The 12,447-nt window shown below is 38.2% G+C and overlaps 2 protein-coding genes and 1 pseudogene across 2 annotated transcripts; all 3 read right to left on the bottom strand.

Annotated features, from left to right (window-relative positions):
• Positions 1-956: 956 nt before the first annotated feature.
• LOC130138481 (uncharacterized) lies at positions 957-2,315 on the bottom strand (annotated as a pseudogene).
• A 2,819-nt stretch (positions 2,316-5,134) lies between these two features.
• On the bottom strand, positions 5,135-5,732 carry LOC130138399 (uncharacterized). Its single transcript, XM_056312389.1, has 2 exons — positions 5,566-5,732; positions 5,135-5,252 (listed from the first exon to the last, which is right to left on the bottom strand). The coding sequence occupies exons 1-2, from the start codon at positions 5,730-5,732 to the stop codon at positions 5,135-5,137; spliced, it is 285 nt and encodes a 94-aa protein (XP_056168364.1).
• Positions 5,733-8,718: 2,986 nt separating this feature from the next.
• Positions 8,719-11,884, bottom strand: LOC115665699 (disease resistance protein L6-like). Its single transcript, XM_030587547.2, has 3 exons — positions 10,949-11,884; positions 10,480-10,779; positions 8,719-10,290 (listed from the first exon to the last, which is right to left on the bottom strand). The coding sequence occupies exons 1-3, from the start codon at positions 11,867-11,869 to the stop codon at positions 8,719-8,721; spliced, it is 2,793 nt and encodes a 930-aa protein (XP_030443407.2). The 5' UTR covers positions 11,870-11,884.
• Between the last annotated feature and the right edge of the window lie 563 nt (positions 11,885-12,447).

Genomic DNA, 12,447 nt, shown 5'->3' with positions numbered 1-12,447 from the left:
GCCTTCACCTTTGGCTGATCGTCGATTGTCGCCAACGCCCAACAACCAGCTAGAGGAGGAAGAAGGGAAGAAAAATAAATAAATAATAAATAAATAAATTCAAAAAATATTGAAATATTATTAAAAATTATCCACATCAGCTCTTGCCGTCCTACGTGACATAACTGGTGTCCTCTTCAACGATTTTTGGTTAAAATTGGACGAATGGACTCAATTGGCAAATTGGCAAAAAGATTTAGAACGCAATTGGCAAAATTGAAAAGTTTAGAACTCAATTGACAAAAGTGCAATAAGTTTACAACTTTTTGAACAATTTTCCCGCACATGTCACCTCAGTGCAGGATTTCAAAAGTTTCTCAACTTGTGAAAATGGAAATTAAAAAGGATCAGTGATTCCATATATCAACTACTCATGACCATGTCGGTTCAATTCCATAAAGATGAAGTCAAAGAGATTCGACCAAAAAAAAAAAAGTCAAAGAGGACATAGAAATTTACATCTTTCACTAATTGTGCCAGACACCCTGAAAGCCTTGTACAAAAACACAATGGACCTGACCCTGGACGAGTCTGCGGGTCTAGTCAAGGGAAAAGTTGGCAAAAGTTAACTCGGTGGAAATTTCAAAGCCCCGTCATTAGAATAAGTATGACCCTTAACTTAGATGTCAGATAACCCGGTGAGTTACCAACATTATCAGAAATTTACTAACAACCAAAAGAATCGGTGAAGGGCAATATTTTCGAAACTTTCTCCAACCAATTGAGAAGTGGGGTCGGATTATTAGCTTAGTTTTCTCCAGATTAGATGAGTGAGCAATACAGAAAATGATAAAGGAATAGCAAAGATTAATGAAAAAATGTGAGCAACTATCAGATCAATTCTACCTTATATATTTATTTTCACGGATGGCAACTTTAGCACATAACACAACCAAAACATAGGCCATTACGATCTTGACACCAATTGCATCTTAGAGAAGTTGCCTTATTGTTTGAAACAGTTTTCAAACATCCCTAATCATATGAAGGTAAATTGCGAGCAAAACCTTCACTCAACAACTTGTCACTTTCCCTGCAAGCATAAAGGCATCATAGACCACGTTCCTCACCAGCTTTGTACCACTCCAAACCCTCTCAAACTTGTTACAGCCCCCTCACTCAACAACTCCACTCCCTGTTCTTTAGCCGTCATTGTGGACCACTACCTTAAGATCCCCATAAATCCATCGAAAGAAACCTCCTTCGGTATGTCGAGTCGCATTGGGTTACTCTCAGATCCCAAACCGACACTCTCAAAAGGGAACGGCAATGTCTTGTATTGGTCAAACAAGTACCGGATGTTAGGATTCTAGTAAGGAAGTGCCGCGTCGAGGAACTTTTTTAGTATCGGATCAAAGGTAGGGCCGACTTGGATGGATTGATAGCCCCATACCACAATCATGCCCTCCGGCTTGCAAAGGACACGGTTCGCGAGGGAGTAGAATTTGGGGAGGTCGAACCAATGTATGGCTTCAGCCACAGTCATATCATGGCTAACAATTTGTCGTCTGAGATGGATAGCGGAGTGTGGATGTACCGAACGCAGGGATGCAGGATGCCATGATTTAGTTGCGACTCACTCACGTCCGTGGCAATCACTTGCTAATAATGTTTTGCAACCTACATTCCGCAAGGGAAATAAAGCAATGGAAACATGTGGCCAAGGAACAACACTAATATGGATTCCTAGGCATGTCAAGTTCGATTTTACCAGCACAGAAAAAATTTGTTCTTCTGGAGAACAGAACAATATAATCGTCAGCATACAGTACTAAATTGTTTACTGTTGGCTGTGTAGCTAGCAGTTCATATAAAAAAAAGGTGGAATGAAAAAATTACATCTAGCTCAATAATAAATCAAATAGTGATAGTTTAGATCAAGAAGAAAGCAGTCCTCAAATAGCAGCATAATCACCACCGCAATCGCGCGAGGAGAGAGAGAGAGAGAGACCCCAAGAGCAGCTTTGACCAACGTCCCAAGCCAAGGCGTGGCGGGGGGTGAGAGCGGCCAGCTTCTGGTACCACTCCCTCGGATATGTCGGCCTCGTATCCGCGTATAGGTCGACTTGCTTATCGAACAGCCCAGCCATCACTCACTCACAGGCTTTCTCTCTCTCTTTTCTTCAACTTGAACTCGCATATATCATACGAAACTTCTCAAATAGGGATCGAGTCAGCATGCGAATGCCATGACAATTACTTTGAGAAATTTAGAGGGACCGTACTCGACTTTAGCTTTCTTTTCCGACTTTGTAAAGTGGAGCAAGCAAAATCGAACTTGACATGCCCACTAACCCAGGTCTATGAATACTCTCTTCGCTGTGACTACTTTTATGTTTAGTCAACGAGGTTTTGGATATATGAAATCCGAGGAGAAGTGACAAAAATGATTCTTTAAATTGTAGGAATTTCGATATTTCCGCTTTGTAAGGGTCTATGATTGAAGAATACATAAAAATTTGGCTGAGTAGTGAGAAAGATCTCTTTTTCCTGCCTTATATAGACTTTGTTCGCATGGTACCTCCCCTTGTTGAAGCTTGCCAGCTATAAGGCACAAGTTGTTTATTTTCTTTTATTTTTTGGGCCAGTAGCTATATGTTATTTGTTCAAGTAATAATTGTTGGAAAACATTCTTATGAGATTTTGATAATTACCAAACTATCTCTATCACTAATGGTTATAATGATGAGTACATATGGTGAAACAAGTTATAAATATCAATGATCCTCCATATCAGTAATGATGAGATACTAGTCATTGACGTTTGAGAGAACAAGTACCAATAAGAGTATATTGCAGTAGCTTGAAAGGGCCAGTCAAGCTAGTGATCTTAGAAGTCCTTGGCACTGATGAAGATGGAAAGATCACTGATAGCAATATCGTGTGACTTTCAGTTGGTATTATCATTGAAGATGTCAACCTGGTCAATTAGTATTCGCACCGATGATAGTGTGTATTAGATGGATATAGTGATGTATCGGGTCTGATATGCACTACAAGAAGACCGTTGATGGTTTAGAATATAGACGTTGAAGCACTGGATTCCGTAGCTGAAAAATCGAGTCATATAGTAGAAAAGCAGCTGACAGATTTCAGAGACAAAACTGCTGACAATGTACATTTTAGGTAATTTGCTCTAACGGTGAAGCAACTCTAGAAGCAATCCCAATACTGGCATAATAGCTCCCAACATCTCTCAAATGGCCAGTTGATCGTCCTTGAAGGTCTCCAAGGGACATATTGAAGACCAAAGTATATAAAGAGCAATGATGATGTTAGAAGAAAAAAATTGGATAATAAATTTCTCAATACATTGTACTTGTCATATGAACTAGTTTTCTTTGTATCTGGTTAAGCACTGTAATAGCTTATAGTCAGGTTTATAAGAGTAAGTGCAGTGATTGTGTATCCCAATAGTGTGATCTATCAACTAAAAGGGGACCGCACTGGCCGATTGTAACTTGCGTTGATGATTACTAATGGAATTTGACCCCTGTTAAAGTTGTTAGTCTAAGAGCGGACGTAGGCTTGGTTATAAGCCAAACTACTATACATCAATGTGTGATCTATTGTCTTAACTCTGATTTACTTACCAGGATCACACGCGCTAATCCGTTTGCATCACCATTTTTAGTGTTAATTGTATGATATTCCACAAAAGTTTTTAGATATCAACACTCAACCTATTCAACCCTCCTTCTAGGTTGCTTTATTAGCCCAACAATAATAGGTGATTGAATGAAATCTAATTATTTGGGAAGGATTAAATTCTCTTATTCAATAATTTAATTCGAGTTACCCAATAGATCAAGATTATTGGGTAAAATGGATCCTGACGTGTCTCAACATTAAAGATGATACATTTGGTATATAAGCAATGATTTATTTCTTGTAAAGGAATAAAAATGGAGAGTATTGTAACATATTCTGTAGAGACACTCGTGTTTTGGCTGTAGTTCCGCGCAATCAGTTGGGCTAGGCCTATAGCGTTAAGGAAACCCCTCACACATCTCATGAGCCACAGTCCTAGGCTTTTGATGGGACTGCGGAGCTAGATCTAGTCAGACCTAGGAAATTTGATTGATGATATCATATGACCACAGTTACTAGAAATAATGAGCTAATTCAAAAAAAAACACAAATTTTATCTTCAATGATAATTATAACCCGAACTTTTTTTGTCTCAATAAAAATTACTAACTTTTTTAATCGAGCCTCAAATTTCCCCCCACCCCCCCCGTTAACCAAAGATTGAGATCTTGTAGATTATTACAAACATTTGGGCAGGACACAACTTTAGAATCTCCTTAACTATACTTCCCAACAAAATCCACTTATTAATGCCCATCACTAGAATCCGATATAATAAATAAGATCAATTGATTAATGTCCATTCAACATAGACTTGGGCTTGTTTCAAAAAAAAGGTTCTGGTCATGAGGTTAGAGGATCTCGTCCATGGCGTCTCTCGACGAGTTCCACAACTTCAGATTACGACGAAATGGTGGAGGCTAGCCAGAGAGATTCAGTCTGGAAATCTTTTTAACTTGCCGGTGAAGTGAAGGAGACTATGAACAACTTCACCGTTATTCTTCAAGCTGTGGCTAAGAAAATAAGATAATGAATAGTGCTTGAAATCCAGCTAGCAAGCGACGTGGATTTATTACTGAGGTGAAATAGTCACGTTAGACAATTAACGATTCCAAGTCAACTGGTCTAGATTTTTTACCCAAAAAAACAGGACTACATTTGGGATTTAAGTGAAAATTTATGATTTTTTGTGAGACAAAAGAAAAGTTAAAGCCAAAATTGTCACTCAAGTTAAAGTTAATGTTTTTTTTTTAATAAGGTCAAATAACGTCAGTTGTTCATCCCTTTTAGAGGCTTCTTACTAGGGTTGTCAATGGGTCGGGTTGGGTCGGGTTTTCATTATGCCCGACCCGACCCGACCCGATATGATGAACATATGTGTTTGGCCCAACCCGAGACAAGACCCAAACAAGATATAACTGCATGATCGGGTTGGGTCGTGTCGGGCCGGGCCGGGCCGGGCCAAGCCGGGTTTTGTGTTTCATATTTTAATTTTAAATTAATGTTAAGTTATAGCAGCTTCCGCCTTGGCCACAGCCGCCTCCTCCTCTTCCTTCGTACCTTCCTCTCCCACCGCCACCGTAGCCGCCCCTTTGTAACCGCCCCTGCTATAGCTAAGGATCCTTTGGGTTCAAGAAGACATAAACAAGGATGAAGAGGACATCAGACCAAGCAGTTGAAACGCCTCCATTAAATACAGAATTTCGAAAATTATTTACAATGATTTCAAAGATTGCAAAAAATCGATCCACTTATCTACCTTCAGATCTGAAAGACTGAACCCTTTTCAAACGTAAGCAAATGTAGATGAACAAAACATGTAACCTTCGATTTTCAGCTTCTAGAACACTTCATTCACAAACGTTGGACGACCGAAAATGACCAAAGGAAAGAATCCTCGACGGTCCTGAAATCGATGAGGATAACGAGTCGCACTTGATCTTGAACTCGATGGTCTCGCCCTCAGCGAGGCTGCAAAAGCCCTCAAACTGGATGGAGGACTGGTGGACGAAGAGATTCTCGGAGCCGTCGTCGGGGGTCATGAAGTCGAAGCCTTTCTGGTCGCTAAACCACTTGACCTTCCCTGTTATTCTTTCGGCCATGGCCCCTTTCGGAATCGACTTCACCGCCTCAGGAACCGCAGATAGCAACAAACCCTACCTACCCAGAAGATACGAGAGAGTGCGTGAGAGAGATGTGGAAGAGAGATGTTTCATTGTTTGGGTTGGGCTAGGTACCCGAGCCCAATAAACCCAAAACAATTAGTTATTGTTTTGATTGTTACCCAAACAAGTCGAGGCTCAACCCGACCCAATATGAAAAATTTTGGGTCGGGTCGGGTCGGGTCGAATCGTATTTGACCGGGTTATTTTGACAGCCCCACTTCTTACAATCGTAATTAAGAAATGTATATCGACACATATCCATCCAGACAAATCAGTTTTAAAAGCTTATAGAAAAGACTTATGTAATTGTGGTAGTTAAACATGTGGCAGCACGAGACATCTGATCCACTTATATTTGTTTATGGATCTATAACATTTAAAAGTTATTATGCGCGTCCGATTCATGTGTGCCATCAACTTTGATGGCCCCACAAAGGACCCAAATTATAAGATAGTTCACATGACTTAAGTGTATGTAAAAATTTCTCAATTACATTCGTGTCAACGTTTGCATTTATCAGCTAGAAAAAAAAAACATTTGAAACTTATCTTTACATTTTAAAGAAGCATCCAATAGTAACTTCACTCTCAAACTTCTATGAAAGAATTCCATCAAATTCCGTGCCTACATCTCTACAATTAATATAACAAATCAACTGGTTTATTCAACCTTACCAAATTAATCCACGAAAAACCATGCCTAAATTTAAATTAACTAAAAATATATATTTATATGAATATAGATGAACAAAATAGTAATTTATGATAATTAAGATTCGTCAAATAATCAATCACTATTTCTAACTTCCTAATTTTAATTCAACATAATCATCAAGCATTCTATAAATCACTCATCTTCCCAATTTTACAAAAATTATAATTATATTCTCAAATACACTTATCGTACACATTAAATTTTGGGCGGCATTATTTTCATTCCCTATGTGACTAAATCTACCCAATTTTCACTAAAGAGACAAAATTGCCCTCTATCATATAATCGCAATTTAAGTTAGTGGTCTCAAATTTATTTACTTTCCTTTTTTTAGTTTTTTTATTTATGTACAATCTACTTACCATAATTAAGAATTTCATATGTTTAGTTTTTGTTTGTTGTAGATTTTCCAAGTATATAAAAGGTACTATGTTTTTTTATTGTTATATATTGCTTCCATAAAATTTTGTTTTGTCGAAAAGAGAAATTTACAAAAAAAATCTTGTTCTTTTCTATGTTGTCGATCAAAATTACGGATAAACTATTAAGTAGATAAAATTTGATTAAATCCAAACATTGCATAGAGTAAAAAATACTTTTGAAAATGCCAATGAAATATCATTATTTTGGATTGACAAAAATTAATATCATCCACGAACTACTTACGAATAAATATCAAGATGCATCATTGTGCATAATGTTTTTAGTGTATTCCTAGATATTTTTCTAATATCTCACCTTTCTGTATAAAAGTATCTCGCCAATATAGTAAGGAAAAAAGATAAATTCTTTTATATAGTAAATAAAGAAATTTGATATATATTATAGACTAATGAAATTAACAAGTAGTTCACTAACAAAGCGAGCTTTTTAGTTAAGAGGGACAAAGAAGAGATAAATTGCTATAAGATCAATGATGATGAAGAGACTTTTCAGTTTTATACTATATCAAAGATTATATTTTTCTTAATATTGGCGAAATAATTTTACGCAGAGCGTGTAAAACGTTATAGAAGTATCTGAGAATGCACTTTTCTTTAATACGCTAAAAAACAAAACATGCGAAATGCTTAATTATGGTAACTATCTTAAATAGAAAAAGAAAAAAATAGAAAAAAGAATGAGTGAGGCCATCGCTTTAAATTGCACTTCAAAGATTGATAGTAGTTTTGTCTTTTTCGTATAAATGAGGTGGATTTAGTTATTTGGGAGTGGAAATAGCGTCACCCTAAATTTTTTACCATATTGTAGGTTTGTCCATCAAACCAAGGACTTTATGATACAACAAATTAACGCAATTAATGACGTAAAGTTAATGTATGGATTTTATATATATAGGCTGCAAATTGATACTGCCCCCTATAAGATGACAACAAATGATAATCTTGATCTCAGCTTCATTTATTATGAAAGTTATTGTTGTATGAAATGAAAAATATAGACGGATTAAGTACCGACCACAAACACCAAATGCTCACATAAATCCATATGCCACGTGTCCACAGATTTTATTCCCAGAATAGCGCGAGATCTCCACAACTTTATGATGATTTTGTTTAAGATGCCTAACTAAGCTTAGCTCTAGCTTGACATGTCGACCCAGCAACTTATTCGTTGCTTCGGCTTTTGGATTTACACGACGAACACGACAGGATCAAACTGGTGGGAAGTGCGACTTTGGACTAGATTATTGCAAACAGACGAAGTGCAAGATTTGTTGGGACATCTTCCCCATTCGTGATCGATCCTGACAATAATTCCGGGATACGTTTGGCCCTACACATGCTTGTGCTCATTGGCCTTGAAGAGTCCTAGCTAGCCAAAACCTAGCAACAGTGCATCTAGTTTAGTCATATGCATCATTATCAATTATAATAGACAATTTAATATAGAGGTTACTCAAACTTTTCGCATGATTTTGACAATAAACCATTTGTGGGTTCCGATGTATGTGTGCTATATGGCCAGATACGCCATGCATGGTCGTTGCTCTCAGTGTCATTCTTTTCTTGTTCGGTTGTGTAAATCTATTTCTATACGATAGCATATGTACGCGAGGAAAGTGTTGGCCTTAATCTGAAGCGAATGTGATTGCCCAAAATCTAGTAAATTCTATGGCAATCTAGTGTAAGAAACTTCTTAAAGAGACCAATCACTCAGAGATATTTGAGAGTAGGAAATTAAAGCCCAAAGAAAACAGCATACCTTTCATGATATTTCTATGTGAAAAAGAAGAACCCAGTCGCAAGCTGACGCTTGTATTGGTCCATTCAAAATCTTCTCTCTGTAAGACTCCCAAGTGAGGCTTGAACCATATTGATGAGTGTCGAACTCCCCACAATCCCATATTGCTATCTGGCACTCATTTGGTATTTTTGAGCTTGATGCATAAAAAATCCTTTCCATTGAGCCGCACCTATAAACTTCCAACAAATGCAAAAACTCTAACTCGTCAATGCCATCAACAACCTGCAGGCTCTGGCACTCTCCAATTTCTAAATACTTCAAATTCTTCAAGTTTGACAAACCGTCTATACATTTCAACGAAATGCACTCTCGAACAACAAATTCTTTCAATGATTCCAACGTTGACACAAATTGAATCTCCTGTAGCACCGCACACCTCCGCAGATTGAGTTTTTGAAGCATCTTTAGGGAGCTTGAGACAAGGGACACTCTCCTCCAACCATCAGTCAACTCAGGAGCTTGTAGCTCATTGCACCCTTGCTCCTCCGACAAACAAACCAACCTCTCGAAAGATTCGCATCCATTAATAGATAATCTCTCCATCGATTTTAAGACACCAAGAAATTGAACTTCAACTAGCTTGCTGCAAGAATACACATCGGCTTCTCTGAGTTTTCTCAAACTTGATCTAATGCATATTTTTGTGACGAGCTCACACCTTGTGATAGTCAGCTTTTCCAACTGAGGAAGCCCATCGAGTTCTGCTTGTTTCACTTGAGTGTTATCGAGCATTAGAACTGTCAAGTTTGACGGAAGTTGTTTCAGCGTTTGCAAGTCTAGTCCATAGAGGTAAAGTTCTTCCAGCAAAGAAAGGGAACGCCACTTTGCAGACAATGCGTGGACATCTAAAAGGCTCAAGTACTGCTTGCTCACTTTGGATAACCTCTCAATCCACAGCAAGTTGCAAGGCTGAATTATATTTGATTTGTTATGACCTTCAGAGGCATCGGATAGGAGCAGTTCAACTAGATTAGTAAGGTATGAGAGGTTAGGGACAATCTGCAACAGATCAGATCTAAGCTTTAGAGTGCTCAAACTTCCGGGGAGCTTCGGCAACTCCTGGATCTCATGACAATTATATAGGTCCAGTGTATGGAGTTGACTAAGCTTGCTCATTGTCCCAGGCAGTTTCTCTATGTTTGTGTGTGATACATTGAGAGATGACAAGCTTTGTAGTCTACCAATGGAATCTGGTAATCTTGTAATGCTCGTCCTTGATACATCCAGCTTCGTCAATGACTCTAATTTCGAAACTGAGCCAGGGAGTTCCCTCAAGCTGCGACATTCCACAAGGGAGAGGCGCTGAAGATTCTTTAGTTCGCCAATTTGTTCGGGCAATTTTTCAAGCGCCTCGCAAAACTCAACACTCAATTCTGTCAGCCACCTTAGTTTCCCAATAGAGCAATCAATTTCCTTCAAATATCCGAAACCATAAATAGTCAACTTCTCTAAAAGTGAGTGTTCGGAAAAGGTTGGTGTCCTATGTATCAACTGACTATGTTGAAGAGTGAGAACCTTCAATTTCCTTGCCCCCTACAAAAGCCAATGAAACATCAAGACAGAGAATTAGATGTCTGTACAAGAAAAAGATAATTTGGATTTAGGCTTCCAACTTGTATCGTATGTCATTTGATCCTCTCACTAAATGAGAAAATTAGACTGTAAATTCATTAAATTTTGTCCTTTATTGAGAAAATTAGACTAAGGGGGATTCTAACATACCTTGATTAAACTCCGGACCGCATCTTCTGTCCACTCATAGCCACGAATATACATCACAACCACGTTTTCTAGATGCAAATTGGTTGCCATAAACTGTGGATCGAGATTGCCGCTCAAATTAAAGTAACCCAAATCAATCCATTTCAACTCGGAAAGACAGCCCGTAAAGTTGCCTTGGCAAGTTACATTACACAACCGAAGACACCGTAGATGCGGGAACAGTTTAATTTGCTCCACAGTGACAGTCATTCGACCTTGATTCCGTGACTCTAAATCGAGTGCTTGAACGCTTTTGTTGATCTGCCAATGACATTGAGGAGAAAGAGCAAAAATTTGTCAATATCCCACAATTTTATTTCGTCGAAGAGAAGAAAAAATGAAACAGAAAAGTAGCTCCCCATTCAGAAACGGCAATCCCCAATTAAAAACAGGGTAAGCAATTTTCAATTCAAATTTGGCCATACTTTACCTCCGTTGATCTTAATTCGCGAACGATGTCCTCTCCATCCCACAACCTGCTACACTCCTGACTAGTAATTGCCCTGCCAAGATCTCTAAATTGGTCATGCATCCAAAAACTATCATCGTCTAAAAGCTTTATCATGCACCTGTTAATAAGGACATCAATAGCATACTCTGGGCTAAACCCACTATCTTTCCACATGTACATTGGATCGGTCTTATTCCTACCAATGAAAAAGCATGCAACATCGAGAAATATCTGTTGTTGACCCGATTTCAAGGTATCATAGGTAATCCTTAACTTTCCCAAGACATCATCATGAGGTGTTTTCCTTAGCTCCTCCAGCATCTCTTTCCATAATGTTTTGTCTTCCTGACCAAAAAGCGACGAACCTATTGCTTGAAGAGCTAAAGGTAGTCCACCCGTAGTAGAGACAATGTCTTTTGAAAGAGTGTAGTAATTGGCTGGAGGAGAGTTTTTATCGAAGGCATGCCTGCTAAAAAGTTGAAGTGCGTCTCTCTCACTCAACCCTTCCATTTCATAGGGCACAATTTCATACTTAAATCCCCTAATTTTCAGAACCCTTTTGTCCCTAGTGGTAACAAGTATCCTAGTACCAGGATACAAAGAATTCCCTCCGATTAATTTTAGGATTTGGTTGCCATCATCGACATCATCCAAAACAATCAATACCTCCTTGTGGCAAATTGTTTCTTTAATCACTTTGTTCCCATCGTCACTGTTAACAATGTTGCGAGGCACTCTAGAATTAGAGATATCGGACAATAATTGTTCTTGCAGCTTGACTAAGCCCTTGGTTTTTGCGGTTTCCCTTACGTCATCAAGAAAGCTGCAGCTTTTCCCAAAGCGAGGACATAGTTGGTCGAAAATTATTTGAGCAAGTGTCGTTTTACCCATGCCGCCCATTCCGTAAATCCCAATAAGCTGCACACCACCCGAGTCGATGTCTAATAAATTGCTTATGGCTGCTATTCGATACTCTGTTCCAACTAAATCTTTGGTCACTCCTCTTTGTCTTGTCTTGAGTCTATCCAAAACCTCGTTAACAACCGTCTTGCTTAGATCCCCATCACTGCCACAAAGTTGAACAGTTTCAATTGAGAAAGAGTAACAAATTCATTTCCTTAAATGTTCACCAACCATATACTAAGTCAACTAATTTCAATCTGATTATCTTAAGCATTGTTCCCATGGAAAGAAACGTTAAAGTTATGGACGAATAACATAATCATAACATATTATAGTTATACCAAAAAAAAACAATACTTGCGCAAAACCAATTTAAAAGAACAGAAAAGGAGTACATAAATAAGTGGTTCTTATTCAAATACCTGACAAGTCTTTGTCTCATCTCTTTTGTAGATCAATTTTCATAAACAAATCAAAAGGCAGAATCCACTCAGTTAAGCGATGGAGCCAGGAATCTAATGTTGATACTCTCTATTATTGCATCCAAGAAAAAGGCAAAAGAACACTACAAGTGC

This window comes from Syzygium oleosum, unplaced genomic scaffold, assembly GCF_021117445.2.
Source record: "Syzygium oleosum isolate NSW1041296 unplaced genomic scaffold, Sole_v2.1 Sole_v2.06, whole genome shotgun sequence".
Classification (NCBI taxonomy): Eukaryota; Viridiplantae; Streptophyta; class Magnoliopsida; order Myrtales; family Myrtaceae; genus Syzygium; species Syzygium oleosum.
This window is presented reverse-complemented; position numbering and strand designations above follow the sequence as displayed.

Coding starts and splice junctions, on each gene's coding strand:
- LOC130138399 (XM_056312389.1), bottom strand. CDS start 5,732: ATGGCCGAAAGAATAACAGGGAAGGTCAAGTGGTTTAGCGACCAGAAA. Junction 5,253..5,565: donor ACCATCGAGTTCAAGATCAA/GTGCGACTCGTT, acceptor TTGAACCCAAAG/GATCCTTAGCTATAGCAGGG.
- LOC115665699 (XM_030587547.2), bottom strand. CDS start 11,869: ATGGGCGGCATGGGTAAAACGACACTTGCTCAAATAATTTTCGACCAA. Junction 10,780..10,948: donor GCGAATTAAGATCAACGGAG/GTAAAGTATGGC, acceptor TGTCATTGGCAG/ATCAACAAAAGCGTTCAAGC. Junction 10,291..10,479: donor CGGTCCGGAGTTTAATCAAG/GTATGTTAGAAT, acceptor TGGCTTTTGTAG/GGGGCAAGGAAATTGAAGGT.